Source organism: Rana temporaria, chromosome 8 (assembly GCF_905171775.1).
Source record: "Rana temporaria chromosome 8, aRanTem1.1, whole genome shotgun sequence".
Classification (NCBI taxonomy): domain Eukaryota; kingdom Metazoa; phylum Chordata; class Amphibia; order Anura; family Ranidae; genus Rana; species Rana temporaria.
Window position 1 is genome coordinate 75,331,996 of NC_053496.1, and position 22,099 is coordinate 75,354,094.

General features: G+C 43.6%; 1 protein-coding gene across 3 annotated transcripts in view; it reads left to right on the plus strand.

Annotated features, from left to right (window-relative positions):
* Positions 1-22,099, plus strand: part of SGMS1 (sphingomyelin synthase 1) — a 193,765-nt gene that overhangs the window by 128,587 nt on the left and 43,079 nt on the right. For all 3 annotated transcript variants that reach the window (XM_040362057.1, XM_040362058.1, XM_040362060.1), the window contains exon 2: positions 8,736-9,562. In XM_040362057.1, coding sequence (XP_040217991.1) covers positions 8,937-9,562 — 626 coding nt within the window. In that variant the 5' untranslated portion in view covers positions 8,736-8,936. The remainder of the gene's footprint in view (positions 1-8,735; positions 9,563-22,099) is intronic.

Here is a 22,099-nt window from a genome sequence, read left to right on the forward strand (position 1 = left end):
GGCCGCTAGGGGCGTGTACGCTGATTTACGCCTAGAATATGTAAATCAGCAAGATACGCCTATTAACGAACGTACGCACACCCGTCGCAGTAAAGATACGCCGTTTTTACGTAAGGCGTTTTCAGGCGTAAAGAGAAACCACCAAAAAGTTGGCGCAGCCAATGTCAAGTATGGACGTCGGCACAGCGTTGTATTTTTCACGTTTTACGTTGTTTGCGTAAGTCGATTCAGAATAGGGCTGGGTGTAGGTTACGGTCACGTCGAAAGCATTGACTATTTGCGACGTGATTTGGAGCATGTGCACTGGGATACGTCCACGGACGGCGCATGCGCCGTTCGTTTGAAGCGTCATTTACGTGAGGTCACGAATAATTTCCATAAAACACACCCACCTCTTCCACATTTGAATTAGGCGGGCTTACGCCGGCCAATTTACGATACGCTGCCGCAACTTACGGAGCAAGTGCTTTGTGAATACTGCACTTGCCTCTCAAAATTGCGGCGTAACGTAAATAACATACGTTACGCCCGCACAAAGTTAAGCCGCTGTACGTGAATCTACCTATAAATATTTTTTTTGGGGGGGGGGGGGGGTAAAAATTGCTGGTGAAAAGTGCCGCTAAAACCACTTTAGTGCTAACGTCACATGTGTGCATAACAATGCAGATCACTAAATATATGGCAGGTCGGGAGGAGCCCCGAAGAGCACTTTTGTACTTCTCTTGTACCCCTCTTTTGGCATGGTGGTTTGAGTAATAGGAATGGGAATGGGCAAAGTAGTACTAGGCTTTCTGAACAGAACTTGGAACTGCAGGAAAGGATTCATTGGGCACTAATTTACACAAATAAAACGCACCTTCATTTCATCCATATTTTCAGTTTATCAAGTGTCAGTAGGAGTCAGGTTGACATTCAGCTTGCAAACTATGGCCCTCCAGTTTAGGAACTACAATTCCCATCATGCCCTAGTCGTGAATGTCAGAGTTTTACAATGCCTCATGGGATGTGTAGTTCCGCAACAGCTGGAGGGCCGTAGTTTGAGGATCCCTGGTCCACACAATACATTTCACAAGATCCGTACAATTTGACCATTCTAAAGTAATTTTTTAAACCAATAGCTGTACTGGGATGTCGGTGATTTCTGGTGTAAACTGTCAGAAATGTAACCTTCCATGTTTTAGATGCATCCTTCCTGAGGTGGGTCTGATTGTGGGGAACTAGTCTGTTGTGACAACATTGTATGAATTTGATGAAGGCGGTTCGAACGTGAGCCCGGCGCGGTGTGCAGCGTGGAATCTGCCTTTGTTATTGGTTAATGTTCTGTGACATATTTTACACGAATAAATGAGTGTCAGCACATTAGTGATCCGCGCGTCAGTCATTTTGTTTGGAGCGACTGCCCAGCTTGTTAGCGCTTCTATTTTGTTTCGGTGTAATGAGCCAATTGATACAGGATGCTGTCGCTGATTTCAATAGAGCAGATAAACTCGTCCCACACTGCTGGCAGCAAGAGCAGACAGAAGACTCTCACTTATGGTGCCAGGCTGCCAGGCTACCAGGAGAGCCCTTATGGGAGACCTATAGAAGACCGGGTAAAGCAGAACTCCGCTCGTTGACCAAGTAAGATGCTTACTGCAAAATACTTTTATAGGAATCAAGTGGGCTGAGCGGCATTGTGTGTTTTGGATGGTTAGGACTGACGTACAGAATATTATTGGAAACAAATATGTGCATCATCTTATTTCTTGTAGGTTGTTAAAGTTGTTTGTAAACCCTTTACAACCACTTTTTGCTACCTGTAGCGACCCTGGATATCTCCTAAACCTGCACAGTTTAGGCAATATCCACTGTATCGCCATGTGCGAACGTCATCGGCACACGCGCACTCAAGCAATGGCACGTCTGTGCCGTTGCTTCAGCTAGTATGCCGTTACTGGCAGTTTCCGCGTGCATGAGTGATGCCTGCGATACCTGAAAGTAATTCCAGGAGTGATGTCGCCGGCCGGAGTGGTGTAAGAAGATTGCCGCGGGGGCTTCGATCTAAGGTAAGTAATTCATAATGAGCTAATATGCTATACATACTAGCTCATTATGCATTTGTCTTGCTTTTTTTTGTTTTGTGCGTTTATACCCACTTTAAAGCGTTTATTAACCTAAAAAGCAAACAAACAGATCCTGTTCCTTTAAAGCATGTTGTACAGTGCTTGTGCTGTCATTTGGCCCCCTGTATACACTAAAAACCTGCTTGATCCTACCTGACTATACCCTCCCCTCTGCAAACTGACCACGATAATCATGGCTGCTGAGCCCTGACATTGTGGTCCGTTTGTGTGATTCCATCATCCGCAGCCCTGCTATCTGCAGCTCTCCTTGTGTCCATCTCCTCTGTCTTCCTCCCCCTCCAGTGCCCCCCCCCCCCCGATGGGGTTTACTTCCTCTATCTTTCCCTGCAAAGGTAAAGCATAATGGGTTACTATGCATCGCATAGTAGCACATTATGTGACACTTACCTGCAGTAGAAGCCCACAATGTCACCGTCTTCAACACTGGCAGCGAGCATCCATCTTCATCCCTCTTCTTCCGGGGGCCGTGAACTCTGGCTCTCTGACTGGCTGGAGTCAAGTGACGTCACTCCTGCACATGCGTGCGGGACCTGCCTTTCACGGCATGACCCTGGCTTGAAACAGAACAGCGTGCCCTTTCAAGCCGTTGAAGTAGTCTCTCTGGGATATTGCAAGCACCTACAGGTAAACCTTAATCTAGGATTACCTGTAGGTAGGGTTGCCACCTCATCCCTTTAAAAAGGAACACCTATTAATTACACAGGTTCTGTGGCCAATTAAGGTGGTAATTAGACTCATTTGGTGCCTTACCTGCATTAAATTAACCTCAGAACCTGTGTAATTCATATGTGTTCCTTTTTAAAGGGATGAGGTGGCAACTCTACCTGTAGGTGTAACTTGGGGCGCGCTGCCTTCTGGGAACTGTGTGTATCCCAGGAGGCAGCCGCCCATTCACAAAGCGCTTATATATATATATTTTACATTCCTTAAATACCTCATGGCTGGACCACTACTTATTTAACTCATGCATTTATTTATTTTCTTAGTGAATTGACGTTAACTCTGTTTTATGAGCTGTTTACCTCCATGTTTTTGGTTTGTGAGGTAAATAACTTGTGAGGTGGTAATGAATTGACACTTTCAGCATCTCATGAGATAATTGGAGAAAGTGTGTCACGTGATTCAATGAGATGAGATATTCTTTAGTGAATTGAGCGTGATCAGTGTTTCCAAAGACTGGAAAATCTGTGGGTGCAAACCGGAAACTTCAGAGGCCGTTTAGTCAGGGTGCAGCCTGTCATTTTCACATGAACCATCTTTATTTACTATGATAGTCCTATCTACCAGAAAAATTGTTAGCTTGAAAAAAATATTCAAAACCAAATCTTTGAGGGGCACTAAGGCTGGGTTCACTCCATCCCCGGACCTTGCGCACAGCTTAAAAAAAAAAACAACAAAAAAAAAAACACAAAATGTAACATTAAAAAACGCATGTCAACTAAGGTGCATAAAATGCACGTAAGCTTGTGATAAATGCAACACAAGTGGTGTGAAACCAGCCTTATAATTCTCACATATTTCTATAAATGTTTTACTGAATTCCTACACACCTTTATAGTTGTTATGGCTGCTCAGCCCAGTGTGGCCGATGAAGATTTCATTTACAGCTGCAATGAATAAAGATGTCCTAAAGACAACAATTTGACATAATAAGGGGATTTGTGGACTCTCTGCTCCTTTACTGCTAATCATTTGAAGTGCTTCAGAGACCCATTTAAAAACTTGTCTTTTACTAATGAAAGCTGCAACACTTCCACACAGTGATTTATCGGCTTGAGTGGTAATTCCCCACTGGCTTTGTAGATACATCGGAGATCTGAATCAATTATTTAACCTGCAAAGTGTTGAAATAAAAATATGTGAATTATTCACTGAGCGTTAATTGCAGAAAGCCTTCTTGTGTTCAGTTTCTGGTAACCACAACTTAAGTTGCTAAACTAGGCGTGGCACCATAAAGTATGAAAAACTTGATGCTCAGACTTTTTTTTTTTTTGTGACTATATTAAAAAAAATATATATATTAGTTCCCTATAAAAAAATGCACAGGGCTTAAAGGGTTTGTAAAGGATTTTTTTTTGTTATCTTAATAGCTTCCTTTACCTTAAAGCGGTAGTTCACCCTGACCCACATGATGTTACCATCGAGACAGGCATTGTAGCGCGAGCTACAGTATGCCTGTCCCGATTTTTTTAACCCCGTACTCACCTCGTAGTCGTCCATCGTAGATTTCGGCTCCCGCGGGGAATGGGCGTGCCTATGGAGAGGGAGGATGATTGCCGGCCCTGGCACGTCACTCTCCCCGAAGACAGCCGGAGTAGGTCTCGGCTCTTCACGGCGCGTGCGCACAGGCTATGCGCACGCGTCGTGAAGACCAAGCCTATTTCGGCTATTTCCGGAGAAGCGTGACGCGCCAGAGCCGGCCGTCAATCATCCTCCGTCTCCAGAGGCACGCCCATTCCCCGGTATCTTCGATGGACGACTACAAGGTGAGTATGGGGGGAAAAAATTCGGGACAGGCATACTGTAGCTCGCGCTACAGTGCCTGATTTAAAGGTAAAAGAAATTTTTTTTTTTTTTTCCTGTCGATAGGGTGAACCCCCGCTTTAATGCAGTGCTGTTTTCATGTCCTCATTGTTCGTTTTTGCTCTCAAGTTGCTGTAATTCTTCTCTGATCTCCACACTTCCTGGTTGTCTGTTTCCTGATAACCACAGTGCTGGGAGCTTTCTCTCTGTGGTCACTAATCAAGGAGGTGTGATTACTGTGTGTCTAAAATTCCTCAACACCAATCAGTTTCGTTTTCCAAACCATCACTGCCCTGTATTGGCTCTGTGTCTCTGTACATCACAGAAGCAGGAAACAACATGCAAAAACGAAACTAAAACTGTAGGTACATTATATGATTGATTTTTATCTATTTTTAATAATTTTTAAAAGGAATCAGTTAACTATTGTGTCTCTATACCCTGTAAACAGTCATTTCAGAAAAAAAAAATTCCTTTACAACTCCTTTAAGGGGTAAAATTACCATGTTTTGAGGTTATTAACTATTTTTTTTAAACTGGTAAAAAGGAAAACAAACCCTAAGATATGTTTGCTCATAATAACCAGTCATATTTCTTGATTAGCTTTAACCACAAAATAAAATACAGGACTGGTTACTGTGGATGACCATTTCAGCTTGCATCTTCATGAAAAATATTTTAATTCTTGTTTGTATTGAATTTGATCACCCAGTTCTCTTTAGGGGGGTAAAAAAGAAATATTCCACTGAACATGATTGATTGAGACTGCTGTAAAAGGAGAGGCGATTCAGTTTGCATGTGTTGCGCTTTACAAGTTTCTCACTTACTCACTCATTAAGCTTGACCAGGGTGAACTATTCAACATTTTCATGAAGGATTCAGGATCTATTAAAGGGGTTGTAAAGGAAATTTTTTTTTTTCATAATAAGCATCCTTTACCTGCAGACATTCCTCTTTTCACTTCCTCATTGTTCGTTTTTGCTCAGAAGTCGCTCTATTTCTTCTCTGTTCTGTTCACTTCCTGCTTGTCTGATTTTACTGACCACCGTGATGGGAGGCTTTACTGCGGTGGTCAGTGACGTGCTCACCCCCTCCTGGGAACTACATCTGTGCGGCAGGACGCTCTCTACATGTTAGAGACTTCAAGGAGGTGTGAATTACTAGGCGTGCCGCAATTCATACTGGGAAATGTAGTTCTTACATGAACAGGTTCCGCAAACCAGGAAGTGAATGAGAGAACAGAAACTAGAACGCCGGAGGTGATATAGATGAAGGAATTTAATAGGTATTTACTCGTTTTTTAACAGAATCATTACACTATTCTGTCTGTCTACCTTGCAGACATTAATTTTAGGCAAAAACATTTTTTCCTTTAGTGACCCTTTAAGTATAGTACATGCAGGAAAATGCAATCTGCAAAAGCCAGGGGACACGATCTCCTATTACATCTAGGGTTGTCCCGATACCACTTTTTTGAGAACGAGTACAAGTACCAATACTTTTTTTCAAGTACTCGCCGATACCGAATACCGATACTTTTTTTAAATGTCAGGTGACTTTTCTTTTTTTTTTTTTTTACAGTTTTTTTTTTTTTTTTCAGTTTTTTTTTTTTTTCTGTGATTTCTTTTTAGTGGATTGTCAGTGTGTTTTTTTTTTTTTTTTTTTTTATTTACATTTTTTTTTATTATTATTTATTACAATTTTATTTATTTTTTTTCATTTTTTTTAATCAGTCCTGTTGGGGGGGCTTTGGTGAGCTATCAGGGGTCTTAACAGACCTCTGACATCTCCCCTTTTAGACAGAGAAAGGGACTAGGGACACAGATTCCCCAGTCCCTTTCTCTGCAGCCTCAGCTGAAATGAATGGAGGGAAGCTCCTCCATTCATAAACTGAAGCATCGTAAACACAAGTTATGATGCTCAGTTATGTGAATGGACAGAGTCAGTGATCACTGACTCTGTTCATTCTGAAAAGGTAGGAGCGGCTCTCCATCCTGACAGATTGAGGGGGGAGAGCGGCACGGGGGCGACAAGACGGCATGGGAGGGGGGGGGAGCTGCACAGAGGGGGACAAGACAGCACGGGGGGAGCGGCACGAAGGAGAGCGGCACTGGGGAACAAGAAGGCATGGGGGGAGAGCGGCACGGAGGAGAGCGGCACTGGGGAACAAGACGGCACGGGGGGAGAGCTGCACGAGGGGGAGCGACACGGGGAGAACGGCACGGTGGAACAAGACTGCACTGGGGAAGAGCTGCACGGGGAGAGCGGCACAGGGAACAAGACGGCACTGGGGAAGAGCTGCACAGGGGAGAGCGGCATGGGGAACAAGACAGCAATGGGGAACAAGATGGCACGGGGGAGAGCGACACGGGGGAACAAGATGGCACGGGGGAGAGCAGCACGGGGGAACAAAAAAGCACTGGGGGGGAGAAGACAACACGGAGAAGACTAGTAACTCCCCCCACCACCCGATACCGGACTGCCCAGGTATCGGGTGAAGTATCGGACCATTTCCCCCCGAGTACAAGTACTTGGGAAATGCTCGGTATCGGTACCGATACTAGTATCGGTATCGGGACATCTCTAATTACATCCATAGGGAAGGAACAAAAATAGATGGCTTATTGAATGTTCAGTATTACCTTGACTTCTCCAGCCAGCTCTCAAGTGTTTTTATTTTATTTTTGCAGTATGTAATAAGTAATTGGATGTTGTTAAAAAGCTTACTTGGACCATGAGTTAATTAAGGCCTCTTCCACACGAGGCGGACTCAGTCCCTACGGAGTCCGCCGACTCAGCGGGGGATTACAAGTCCCTCTCTGCTCACTGAGCAGGGAGGGGCTTGTGCAGCGCTGCTGTCGCCTATGGAGAGATCTGATGGAAACGAACAGCATGTCTGTTTTTCATCAGATCTCACTCGATCCGATCCACCATAGACGGATGGGAACGTATCGCCATCCGTCTGATTTTGGCGGATCGGGACGGATGTCAGCGGACATGTCTCCACTGACATCTGGTGCTCCATAGGACTGCATGGAGCGGCCGTTCAGGTCTGCCGACAAAACTGACAGGCGGACCTAAACGGTCCGACCATGTGAAAGAGGCCTTAAAGGAAATTAGCGGTCACATTATATACTTTTATTTTATAAAATTGACATTGTAATAGCAATACAAACAATGGTTATATTTGACAGTCCAGTATAAACTTACCAGAAATGTGTTCTTTCATGCTGTGAGTGCTGCCTGTCTGCTGGTTATCACTTTCCACAACTCCCTGCATGCTTTCCAGCTTCTACTCAACTGTTTACTTTTAAAATTCTAAGGACTACATATCCCATGGTAACTTGCTGCCTGCAGATTGTGATACTTGTACTAACTCTGCCTCCTAAAACTCTTCCTGTCAGCACTTCTATAGTTCAGAAGGCAGGCTTTGTGAAACGCATAACACAACAGGGCATGGACGCTGCCTTAATCCCAGGCTGCGGTCCATGGTCAGGGAGTAGGGATAGGCTTTTTGTGCCCTGACACCCCCCCCCCCCTTCTTTTTATATTTCTGTTTATTTCTTGTCTGTTCCCCTCTTTTACTTAGATGTCCTAGTTTCTTCTTTTTGCTCTTGGGAACTGGATTCCCCCAGCTTGTTGGTAAGCGCTTAGATGCATTTGGCGCTCTAAGTATTTATTCCAATCCAATGGTGAATATGCCAAAATTTCAACTTGCACCTCTCTTAAGAAGGTCACTCTGTTATAACTAGATGACTACTATTGTTTGCAGGTTGTAAATGCTTTTCTCTTACATCTTCTGGTTTTTAATTATTATTATATTACAGGATTTCTGTAGCGCCAACTACTAGCTCTGTACAATATGAGGGCAGACGGTACAATACAATTTAATACAGTAGGAATCAGAGGGCCCTGCTTATTAGAGCTTCCAATTTAAGGGATATGATAACTTTTACATATAATGTATTTTTGGGAATATTTTGGTTGCTTTTCTGCATGTTTCTTTATATTTTAGGAATTGTCTTTTATTTTTGCAAATACAAATTTTTACTTTTTTAAATACTCATGCTTTTCATTTTTCTCTTCCAGTGACCAAGTGATGTAACGTCTTTTATCCCCAAAAGAAAGGAGACATGTAATGTTATCAACATCCATTGGTTTCCTGTTTGATTCATAATCTGAGCTGTACGGCCAAGCCTGTGACAGGATGAGAAGGTTACACAGAGGACTTGTTGGCTTCAGGAGCAATTGTCTCGAATAAGCTGATACACACACTGTTGTGATTGGAAAATGAAGGAGGTAATCCACTGGTCACCCAAGGAGGTTGCTGACTGGTTAACCAACAGAGGTCTACCGGAATACTTGGAGACCTTTAAATCCCTTAATGGCCAAGGTTTGCTCAGGTTAAGAGAAGATGACTTTTACAAGCCTCCGCTGTCCCTTGTCTCTTCTGATAATGGAAGGCAGCTGTTGGAGATGATAGAAACGCTGAAAATCGAACATCACATAGAGGAACACAAAAATGGCCACGCAAATGGACATATTTACACCAAAGCTGAGATTAATTCGAACGATCATGCTTTCACCAGCAAAGCCAAGAAGAATGGTATGCCAAATGGAATCCGCAAGGAAATGATCCAAATTTCTATGCCAGAGGTGGACCGGTCGCTGTCTTTTCCGAATGAGTGGAATAAAACCCTTGTAGCCTTCCTCTATGCACTTTGCTGTTTTATGTTCACCACGGTGATGATTTCCGTTGTCAATGAACGTGTGCCTTCCAAGACAGAAGAGGGTCCCCTTCCGGATGTATTTTTTGATCATTTTGACAGGGTTGCATGGGCTTTCTCAATTTGTGAGATTAATGGAATGATCTTAGTGGCAGCCTGGATTCTCCAGTGGATATTCCTAAAGTACAAGTGAGTAAGCTTTCTGTGAACTATTTTATGTTTGACATATGTTGATTTGACTGCATCGAAAAGTATTATAGATTTCTATATTCTTTACCAAGTTACGAAGCAGTTCTTCAGTGGGCCTTAAGAGATTGTTCCCCAAGTGTACAGGGACTGCACTGGGCAGCCTTACCCAACACAGCTCTAACACAAGACACAAAAAGCCCTATGGGGGCAGTTTACACCACTGTTTTGCATCAAAGAAAAGTATGGAACGCAGTACTTTTTTTTTTCAGTGCAGTGGGTTGCAGTGCAGACTATTGTTCTAACAAAGGAAAAAGTAAATTGTGTGATTTTCCATGATCGGGCATCAACGTTGTTTCCTCCCAGCGCACACCAGCAGCCTTGTATAGTGCCCAGCTTGCTATTGTGAATGCTCGCTAAGCATGATATAATACTTGATGTGGCATTGCAAACATGGTACGGTAGTGGCCGTTATCAATTTGTTGGTATAGACTAATTCAAAATTCGAGTGGATCAGTTTAGAGCCGGTTCACATAAGAACAACCCGACTTACAGCGCGACTTTGCAAGGCAACTTCAGCGCGACTTAAAGTTGCCTCCAGGACAGGCGACTTTGGCTGTGGCGAATCACAAAATAATCAACTCTGTGGGAGGGAGGGGTTTGCCTGAGTAAACTTTTTTCTCTTCCTGTAAAGTTGCTTCAGTTAAGACAGTGATCTGACTTTGGAAGCAACTTCCATTGAATTCTATGGGTACAAGTTGCCTAGAAGTCGCCTTGAAGTAGTACAGGAACTTTTTCTGAAGTCGGAGCGACTTCAGTAGTGTGCATTAACCACTTAAGGACCAGCCCATGTACATATACGTCCACAATATGGCACGTACAGGCACATGGGCGTATGGGTACGTCCTCGCCTATTAGCGGGTGGGGGGTCCGATCGGGACCCCCCCCGCTACATGCGGAGGTCGGGTCCGCTCGGGGAGCGATCCGGGACCACGGCGCGGCTATTTGTTTATAGCCGCTCCGTCGCGATCGCTCCCCGGAGCTGAAGAACGAGGAGAGCCGTGTGTAAACACGGCTTCCCCGTCCTTCACTATGGCGGCGCATCGATCGCGTCATTCCCTTTATAGGGAAGACACGATCGATGACGTCATTCCTACAGCCACACCCCCAAACAGTTGTAAACACATACTAGGTGCACCCTAACTCCTACAGCGCCGCCTGTGGTTAACTCCCAAACTGCAACTGTCATTTTCACAATAAAGAATGCAATTTAAATGCATTTTTTGCTGTGAAAATGACAATGGTCCCAAAAATGTGTCAAAATTGTCCGAAGTGTCCGCCATAATGTCGCAGTCACGAAAAAAATTGCTGATCGCCGCCATTAGTAGTAAAAAAATAAAAAAAATAAAAATGCAATAAAACTATCCCCTATTTTGTAAACACTATAAATTTTGCGCAAACCAATCGATAAACGCTTATTGCGATTTTTTTTACTAAAAATAGGTAGAAGAATACGTATCGGCCTAAACTGAGGAAAAAAAATGTTTTTATATATGTTTTTGGGGGATATTTATTACAGCAAAAAGTAAAAAATATTGCTTTTTTTTCAAAATTGTTGCTCTATTTTTGTTTATAGCGCAAAAACTAAAAACCGCAGATGTGATCAAATACCACCAAAAGAAAGCTCTATTTGTGGGGAAAAAAGGACGCCAATTTTGTTTGGGAGCCACGTCGCACGACCGCGCAATTGTCTGTTAAAGCGACGCAGTCCCGAACTGTAAAAACCCCTTGGGTCTTTAGGCTGCATATTGGTCCGGGGCTTAAGTGGTTAAGACGACTCTCATTCACTTCAATTGAATTTCTCATGTCGCGTGACTTGGGGTGACACAAGTCGGATCCCAAGTCGCGGGAGTGTGAACCGGCACTAAAGCTATTCCTTTTTAATGTTCATAGTCTGAGGGTGGTTATGGCTTTGAAAAATGGTAAATAGTAAAGCATGGAAGTATTATATGGCAGGCATTACTGTTCATATCTCTGCATTGAAGACTTTCCTCTGTTGTCAATGTGTGAAATTTAGAGGGTTCTTCCACCTTTTTAGAAAAAATGAAGAATTCCCCAGTGGGGACCAAAGGGTGGGGGCGGGTGTAGGGTGTGCATCCACCATTTTGATAGCTGTCATCAGAACGGGAAGATATCTTCTCTGCTTCAGGTCTGGTGACAGCCTTACATTTTTGGATTCATCCTCACTCACTCCTGGTTCCAACCCATATTTTTTATTTTTTTACCAAAAACAAAAGAAGGAAAACTTTTAGCTGTATAACCTTGGTTATGATTTAAACTTGGTTATCAAAACCTACAAAAAATGTCTTGGACTCTTTGTGTAAAACGTTCTTAAAGCCGGCAATAGAAGGTTCCAATCTTCGCCAGTTCAGCAGGAACCAACCAAGCTTGGGCATGCTGAATGTACCCAAGTTAATCGATCCATTGACGTTGGTACAACAAGCCCTACATATTTTACATAGCGGATATTATAGCTGCTAGCAATTATTACTGTGTGCCCCCTCCAACTGGAGAACACCATGGCGCTCCGCAGGAGGGATTCTCCCATTAACAATTACCATATTGATGGGGGAATCGAGCTATGTTCTTTCCTGCAAACCCATGGTTGCAGGAAAGAATATCGCTCCGTATATGGCTGGCTTACTGCCGTTTCTATTTTAGGTTTGAAGAGAAACTGACTGATTGCTGTACAAACATAAGTGATGTTGGTGCAGTGATCTTACCCGCTGTGCTATTGTATTCTGACTACCACCAGAATACACTGATCAGCACTTGCAGCCATTGGTTGTGCGTGCTGATCAGATGCTAGTTGTTCAGTATGGCCCTTCAACAAAAGCCGGTTTATTAGACCGGCTTCTGTTGGACAGACTGCTGTACACACTGACTGACAAGTCTGTTGGCATTATAGGGAGGGGGGCAACATCCTCATCGTTTTACCATGTTAACACATTTCTTTTCTGTGTGGAGACTTTTTTATACTCTGTGTATGGAGCAGTGTTTTTGTTAAATACATGGGAGTCCCTTTATGTTCTAAGACTACATTCTTTCAGACCCCTGCGGATGAGATGTTGCTCTGTGCTTTGAGGTGCCCCCTCACTCTAACTGTACGCCGTTCATTTGTCTGGGGTACAGTATATTTTCGGCCTCAGTAGCTCATTGATCTCAGAAGGCTTTTGGGATGGAGCCGTTTCAAAAGAAAAATCCAAGGAGCCGTCGTCTTCTGTAGCCTTAGAACTGCTCAAAGCTGCTATAAAAACAGCTAGCTTGTGGGGTCTGCCATGGAAGTGGTAAACCTTTTCAAGTCCTCATTCAGAATATCATTCCTAGCCTAGTGCTGGCCCTGAATTTAGCCAAGGGTGTTCAATAACTAAAAGCAAATGGGCTGTTCACTTTTCAAATACATTTTTTCATTCATCCATCTTCCAATCATGTACAAGCAGACTATTGTTTTTCTTCTATGCATGTGATTGGGCATCCCTTTGCAAAGTGCATTTTCCCCTTGTTCACTAAACTAAGGGAAAGTTCCATTGCAAAGTAAATAGCTTTTTTGCTTTTACTAAAGTGACCCCAAAATCTTTTCAGGTATAGTTTGCTGTGTAGTTCTATCTTACTGGAAAAGATGAGCAATTGGCCAAGGCTTTGTGTGGGGTGAATGGTGTAGAGTTGTAAACCTGAACTTCAGACAAATGGCTAAATACAAATTTGAAATAAAGAAATGGGAGGGAGTGGTTTTACCTGCCAAAGGATTTGTATTCCTTTTCACCAGTCCTGAAACTTACATAATTTGTCACAAAAACGCCCGGTGATCTGATTTTTCTGCAATACATTTTAGCACTACATCCTGATCACCCCTCTGCCCCCAGCCTGTGATTGGAAAGTGATGAGTCATTTATCAAAGGCTCTGGTGCCCGACCCGTGGCTAAGGAGCCACATGCAACCCTGTGGCACTTTTTGTGCGGCCCTCGGAGCCCGTCGGACACTAATTTGTGTTTCCATATTGCCCTGTTTTATAGAAGTGATTTTTAGTAGCCTCATGTAATGTCTGACTGTCTCCTGAATCACGTCTCGAGTCTCCAAAAGCTCCCACAGAATGTCCACACTCTGACCATCTCTTGTACCATGTCTGCAGTCTCTGACCATCTCTTGCACCATGTCTGCAGTCTCTGACCATCTCTGACCATCTCTTGCACCATGTCTGCAGTCTCTGACCGTCTCTTGCACCATGTCTGCAGTCTCTGACCATCTCTTGCACCATGTCTGCAGTCTCTGACCGTCTCTTGCACCATGTCTGCAGTCTCTGACCGTCGCTTGCACCATGTCTGCAGTCTCTGACCGTCTCTGGCACCATGTCTGCTAGGGGTGTAACGGATCGTCACCGATCCGTGATCCGAACGGGCCACCCCGTTCGGATCGGCACACCCCGCGATCCGCGGAGCGCTCCGGAGCCTAGGCCCAGGAAAGTCCCCGGCTTCGGCCTAGCTCCGGAGCGGCGGCCAGTCTGCTTGCCAGAGCCCAGCGTGACACGCCTCCCCGCCTCCCCGGGGAGGCGTGTCACGCTGTGCACTGGGCTCTAGCAAGCTGAATGGGAATGTTAGCAGTGAAGCACTGGTGTGAGAGGAGGGGGGGGGGGGAAAGGGGGAAAAAAGAGCACAATAGCAATTCACAGGGGTGGATTAAAGAGGAAGCAGGTGAGGCTGTTTGGGACTTAAAGTACAATCTTGATGTTTTTACAGCAAAAAAAAAAATATATATATATATATATATATATATATATATATATATATATATATATATATATATATATATATATATTTTGCTGTAAAAACATCAAGATTGTACTTTAAGTCCCAAACAGCCTCACCTGCTTCCTCTTTAATCCACCCCTGTGAATTGCTATTGTGCTCTTTTTTCGGATCAGCAAAAAAAAAAAAAAAAAAAGGTTCCTTTTTTTAATTGGTCCAAAAAAAAAAAATATTATTTTATTATATATATATATATATATATATATATATATATATATATATATATATATATATATATATATATATATATATATATATAAATTTTTTTTTTTGGACCAATGAAAAAACGGACCTTTTTTTTTTTTTGCTGATCCGAAAATGATCCGATCCGTGACTCCTGATCCGAGGATCGATCCGATCCGTGAGTTTTTTGATCCGTTGCACCCCTAATGTCTGCACTCTCTGACCGTCTCTGGCACCATGTCTGCAGTCGCTGACCGTCTCTTGCACCATGTCTGCACTCTCTGACCGTCTCTTGCACCATGTCTGCACTCTCTGACCGTCTCTTGCACCATGTCTGCAGTCGCTGACCGTCTCTTGCACCATGTCTGCCGTCGCTGACCGTCTCTTGCCCCATGTCTGCAGTCTCTGACCATATCTTGTACCATAAAATTATGCATCGTTGTATATTTTAGCGCTGCACTAACATAACAACTAGCTCTTATAGAGCATATAAAAAGTCACAGGTTGTAAAGGGTGAATGCCAAAGATGACACAGACAAAGGCACCAACAGATAGAAATAAACTCCTCAATAGTGATCAAGGTGCTCAAGACGATTATAATCGGTGTACATCCTTTTCTGTGCTTCCACCACTGTAGATACAGGCCGCTCACCTTAGTCTGTAGACCTCTGATTCAACAGAAAGGTCATATAAACAGTCCCCACTAGGGTAATAATAAGATGAGAAGCAATCCATTGATCGAACTCCAGCCTCAGTATTACGCTGTTGCTGCACTATTATGTCAGAAATCACCAATTCACCAGTGGATAGTAACACAGCAGGTTAAGACACCAGAGCTGATCAGCTGAAGATACAGAGGCAATGTGTGGCTGCCAACTCCACCAGATAGAACTGCTTTAAGCCACAAAATGTGTTTTATTTATACAAAACCGACAACTCGCACCTATTCTTAGACCCTCACTCTGGGCGCCTCTGCCGATTGGACAACTGATAAGACTCCATTTTGCACTGACATATTATAATCTGTTCCCTCTTTGCTTACATTTTTCCTGCACTAACTCTTTACTCCAACTGGCACTTTGTTTAACCACTTACTATCCCACATTACTTTTGGTTTGGGGCGGGTGGCACAACCAGGCTTGGCACTGTAAATATACATTGCTTGGCACATACGCACTGGGGTGCCCCTCCCGTAACTGCTTTGTCCTCATGAGACAGCGGATTACGGTTCCTGGCCGCATTGAGCGGGCGAGATCATGATGATCACAATGTAAACAAAACTTATGAATACATTTCATTCATGGCAGCTGTGATTCCTGTAGAGCAACTCCAGTCCTCAAGGCGCCCCAACAGGTCATGTTTTCAGGCTTCCATTATTTTGCACAGGTGATTTGATCAGTTTCACTGCCTTAGTAATTCTCACAGCCATTTCATCCGAGGGAAAACATGACCTGTTGGTGCGCCTTGAGGGCTGGAGTTGAGAAACACTGCTGTAGAGTGATGCCGTGATTGGCCCACAGCTATTACATGGTACCTGGGCCTGTCACAGCAGCCTATACTATGTGATTAGCTGTAACCAATCACAGCATGTCAACATTAAGCCCAGCTGTAACCCATTAATGACTGTTTTAACGATTGCTGTCAGTGATGATCACTGTAGCAGCAATCGGAGTGTTAAAAAAAAAAAAAATCCATCATCCCTTTCACCCTATGGTGGTGACACTGAGCTAGTCTGATGGAAAAAATAAATGGTAAAAAAAGAAAGAAAAAGTTAAAAAATGTGAATACATTTATTTTTTTTGTCAGCAGTCAGTATCCCTGATTACTGCCACACAAGTTATATGATGACACAGTACTGCACTGGTGACAGTATGTTAAAAAAAATAAAGTTGTGAAAAAAAAATATTTCTTAAAGCGGAGCTCCACCCTCCACCTCCACTCCCGCTCATCTGAACCCTCCCCCCCTCCGGTGTCACATTTGACACCTTTCAGGGGGGTGGGGGTGCAGATACCTGTCTAAACAGGTATTTGCACCCGCTTCCGGCTACACAGTCTGTGGGCAGGACGTCAGATCCCCCCCCCCCGTTGTGTTCTGGGAAACACTCGGCTCCCAGAACAGAGCGGAAGTCAATCAGCATGGCGCAGCGCGACTCGCGCATGCGCCGTAGGGAACCGGACAGTGAAGCCGGAGCTCTTCACTTCCTGGTTCCCTCACCGAGCATGGCGGTGGGAGCAGCAGAGTGACGAGCGATCGCTCGTCCTCTGCTGCGGACGGCGCTGGACTCCAGGACAGGTAAATGTGCGGATATTAAAAGTCGGCAGCTGCAGTATTTGTAGCTGCTAGATTTTAATATTTTTTTTCAGGGGGACATCCGCTTTAATTATCCATAAAAATTGTGACTGATTAGTTAAAAAAAAACTCGCTATTCTGACTCCGATTGTTTTGAAGCGATTTATCCCTTGTGAAACCTCTATGCCTGGCCTGTATAAGCAGATTTATTCATTGAGGACAATGCTTATCAGATAGCTTGAACTCACCAATACCGATTCTATTCACAGAAGTTGCTTTAATCCAAACATCAGAATACATCAGATGACAGGTTACAGCAGATGAACAGGTTGTAGCATTGTGCGGTCAAAAGATGATACTGTCTGTAGATTACTATGCAGAATACATGTGCCCTTGTTACATGTGGCCTGTAAGCAGTCTCCATAGACAGGAAGTACTAAAACTCAGGAAGAAGGGTGGAGCATACACAGAAAGGAAGTGTCATAGATCAAAGAAAATGCAGAACTGTGCATTACAGGTTACAGCAGATGAACAGGTTGTAGCATTGTGCGGTCAAAAGATAATACTGTCTGTAGATTACTATGCAGAATACATGTGCCCTTGTTACATGTGGCCTGTAAGCAGTCTCCATAGACAGGAAGTACTAAAACTCAGGAAGAAGGGTGGAGCATACACAGAAAGGAAGTGTCATAGATCAAAGAAAATGCAGAACTGTGCATTACCACAAAAGGTCACTAGATGGCAGCATGTAAACTAAACATAAAACAGAAAATGGTTGAGAAACAATATGTATATACTGTGTATATATGTATGTGTGTGTATATATATATATATATATATAATTAGGGATGTGCCGATACATATTGCCCGAAAACAGCTGTTTTGGCGACATGCCGAAACAGCTTTAAAATTGCCGATATGGGCATCGGGTGCCCGTAAAAAAAAATGGTCGCTGGGCTGTCACGGCTCCGTCCTCTGCACGAGCCAACGAGTGTCACTGCCTCTTGAGTCCTCCTGACTCGATCGGCTATTCAAAAATGGCGCCGGGTGGCGCCATTAGGTATCTGCTTATGCGCCGCCTGGCCGAGCGGATACTAGCTTTCCCGAGCAGGCCGGCTTCGGGCTCGGGAAAGCTCGTATCCGCTCAGCCGTGCGGCGCATAAGCAGATACGTAATGGCGCCATTTTTGAATAGCCGATCGAGTCAGGAGGACTCAGGAGGGACACCTTGGCAGTGACACTCGTTGGCTCGTGCAGTGCACTCGCCATAGGCAGAGGATGGAGCAGTGACAGTCCAGTCCAGCAGAGCCCAGCACAGCACAGCCCAGCCATGTCAGCTTTTTGCTGACGTAGCCGCACCAGAAGTGCCTGTGGGAGTGACGTCATTGCGGCGCAGCCATTCAAAGGGCCCACAGCCTGTGAAACCGGAAGAGACTTGGTGAAGATGGAAGTCTCTGCAACAGTGACAGCATGCCGCTGGAGGGTGTTGTTAAGGGTAAGCCTTTCATAATGTGCTAGTACGTGATTCATACTAGCACATTATGCCTTTACCTTGCAGGGAGAAAGCTTTTTTTTTTTTCTTCTGTAAGTTTTTTACGGCTTTAATAATCTTTACAGCTGTGAGAGTGAGAATCCTGTTTCCCATCATTTCTTCTGTCATGGGGAGAGCTGCTCTTGAATATACAAAGCCTTTATAGGTCATGTCTTAATGACATGCTGTTAGTATGACTTTTCTTGGTGATCTTCAGTATTCAAGCGCACCATCTCTTCTAATTGTGTGCTGCTCAGATGTTTACCGAAATCCTTCCTTTAATTGGAGGCCGCCACAAACAAATATCTTCCGCCTTGGCTGAGTTAATCAGGAACATATTTAATTTGGGAAGTGCAGTGGAAAATGTTTTCCTTATTAAGATGCTTTGTTCTTTCCAGAGGTTTATTAAAATTGTTCCTTGTTGATTCCGAATAGTTTTGAGGTGTCGGGACATGATGATATGCGCTGCAGCTGTTTCATAATCTGTTTATCGTAGTTTTTCAATGTTCCGAGATTTCCTTCTGGTGCCTTACAAAGACAAATCTGGAAGTGTGATGTTTGTAATACGCGCGTTCTTGTACAATTAGGCGTCATTTAGATGTGCAGGCGGCGAGAAATAAAACGGCACGATTAAGCCATGTTTTTACATTCTCTTCCTGCTGCAGTTGCGATGCTTTGAAAAGTTTTCCCAACATGCAGCAATCGGCAATCTGAACATAACACATCCAAGCAAATGGGGAACTGCTACAAACACCCCACAACCACATGTATTGCACGTGGTTGCGGCACATTTGTTGGCAAAAATGGGGTTGAAATAGGTGGTGAGGAGGCGCTTCACCTCCTCATTGCCTGTTAATCACCTCCTGAAGCGCAATCCATATGCAAGTGGTGGATTCAGACATATTTTTTTTCTATGTTAAAGTGAAATTAACCACTTAAAGAGGAAGTGAACCCTCTTAAAAAAGAAAAACCTGCAAGACAAAGGCATAACGAGCTAGTACGCATAGCATATTGTCTCATTATGTATTGCTTACCTCCGATCGAAGCCCCCTGCAACGGTCCACGTCTCCCCCCTCCAGCCACCGGCATGTCGTCGCAGAGTTTCTTCTGGGTATCGCAGCTCCGGCGCTGTGATTGGCCAGAGCTGCGATGACGTCGCTCCCGCGCATGAGCCGCCGATAATGGCACAAAGACTAAAGCAACGGCACATTGCTTCAGTTTGCCCCAGTGCGCATGTGCCGATTACTTTGGCACATGCAGACACAGGGGGATATCTCCTAAACTGTGCAGGTTTAGGAGATATCCTGGGTAGCTACAGGTGAGCCTTAATATGGGCTTACCTGTAGCATAAATTTAAAAAAGGGGTTTATAAATACTTTAACCACTTGAGACCTGCGCTATTGACAAAAGACGACAACAGCGCGGTTCTCAGGTGCCAAGTGGACGTCTTTGGACGTCACTTTAAATGCATTACCCGCGCGCGCCACTGGGGGGCGCGCGGCGGGTAACCACTGTGCCGCCGCATCGCTGGGGACCGGATGCGTGTACCTGGCGGCCGCGATGTCCGCCGGGTACACGCGATCGTCGGGAACACAGCTGGTAACAGCAGAGACGTGGAGCTCTGTGTATAAACACAGAGCTCCACGTGCTGTCAGAGGAGAGGAGACCGATCTGTGTCTCTTGTACATAGGGACACAGCTTCGGTCACCTCCCCCAGTCCCCCCCTCCCCCTACACAGTTAGAACACACCCAGGCTACACAGTTAACCCCTTCCTCACCCCCTAGTGTTAACCCCTTCCCTGCCAGTCACATTTATACAGTAATTAGTGCATTTTTATAGCACTGATCGCTGTATTAATGTGAATGGTCCCAAATTTGTGTCGAAAGTGTCCGATACGTCCGCCGCAATATTGCAGTCCCAATAAAAATCGCAGATCGCCGCCATTACTAGTAAAAAAAAAATAATGAAAAAAAATCATAATTCTGTTCCCCATTTTGTAGGCGCTATAACTTTTGCGCAAACCAGTCGCTTATTGTGATTTTTTTTTTTTTTTTTTTTACAAAAATACGTCAAAATACGTATCGGCCTTAACTGAGAAAAAAAATTGTTTTTTTTTTTAAAAAAAAAAATGGGAGATTTATTATAGCAACAAGTAAAAAAAATATATATTTTTTTTTTAATTGTCGCTCTTTTTTTGTTTATAGCGCAAAAAAAATAAAAACCGCAGAGGTGATCAAATACCACCAAAATAAAGCTCTATTTGTGGGGGGAAAAAGGACCTCAATTTTGTTTGGGAGCCACGTCGCACGACCGCGCAAATGTCAGTTAAAGCGACGCAGTGCCGGAAGCTGAAATTTCGCCTGGGAACGAAGGGGGTTTATGTGCCCAGTAAGCAAGTGGTTAAGGAGCAGCCTATTTTTACTTGTTGTTTACAAGTTAAAATTATTATTTTTTTTGTTGAAAATTACTTAGAACCCCCAAACATTAAATATAATTGTTTTCTAACACCCTAGAGAATAAAATGGCAGTCGTTGCAATACTTTGTCACACGGTATATGCGCAGCGCTCTTACAAGCACTTTTTTTAATTAAAAAAGAAGACAGCAGTAAAGTTAGCCCAAATTTTTTTTATTGTGAAAGATTATGTTATGCCGAATTAATTGATACCCAACATGTCACGCTTCAAAGTTGCGCCTGCTCGTGGAATGGCAACAAACTTTTACCCTTAAATCTCCAAATTTCTACAGGTTACCAGTTTTGAGTTACAAAGGAGGTCTAGGGCTAGAATTATTATTCTCGCTCGAACGATCGCAGTGATGCCTCACATGTGTGCGCATTTTCATGCGAGCGCTACTCGCGTATGCGTTTGCTCCTGCACACAAGCTCAGCAGTATTGGGTGCTTTAAAAAAAAAAAAAAAAATCTTACTTTATTTTACCTTTTCTTTTTTCTTTTTACACTGTTCTTCTTTTTTTTTTTTTTTTTTTTTTTTTTTTTTTACATTACAAGGAATGTAATAGAAAAAAGACAGGACCTCTTAAATATGAGATCTGGGGTCAAAAAGACCTCAAATCTCATATTTACCCTTACGTGCAACAAAAAAAGAAAAAAAAATCTTTTTGAAGGGGTTGTAAAGGAAAAATTATTTTTCCCTAAATAGCTTTCTTTTACCTCAGTGCAGTCCTCCTTCACTTACCTCATCCTTCCATTTTGCTTTTAAATGTCTTTATTTTTTCTGAGAAATGCTCACTTCCTGTTCTTCTGTCTGTAACTCCACACAGTAATGCAAGGCTTTCTCCCTGGTGTGGAGAAAGCCTCTTGAGCCAAAAGAGCTTTATCCCTACTTATCCTTTAACTATATATCTATACAGTCATATAGGGCTGCCACTAACGATTATTTTCATAATCGATTAGTTGGCCGATTATTGTTTTCGATTAATCGGATAATAGCCTTAAAATAAACCATTATTTAATTTTTAAGGCCAATTTGTTGTTGGGCAGATTACAAAACGCAAATCGCCGCAAAAACACATTCCATGCTTTTTTGCGGCTTCTCCATTGACGTATATTGAACCAAAAAAAAACAAAATAGCACCGTTTTGCGTTAAAAAGTCCCCGCCCCTTTCCAAATACGCAGCAGTTGAAAATCATGGATGTGAACGTGTCCCATAGGAAA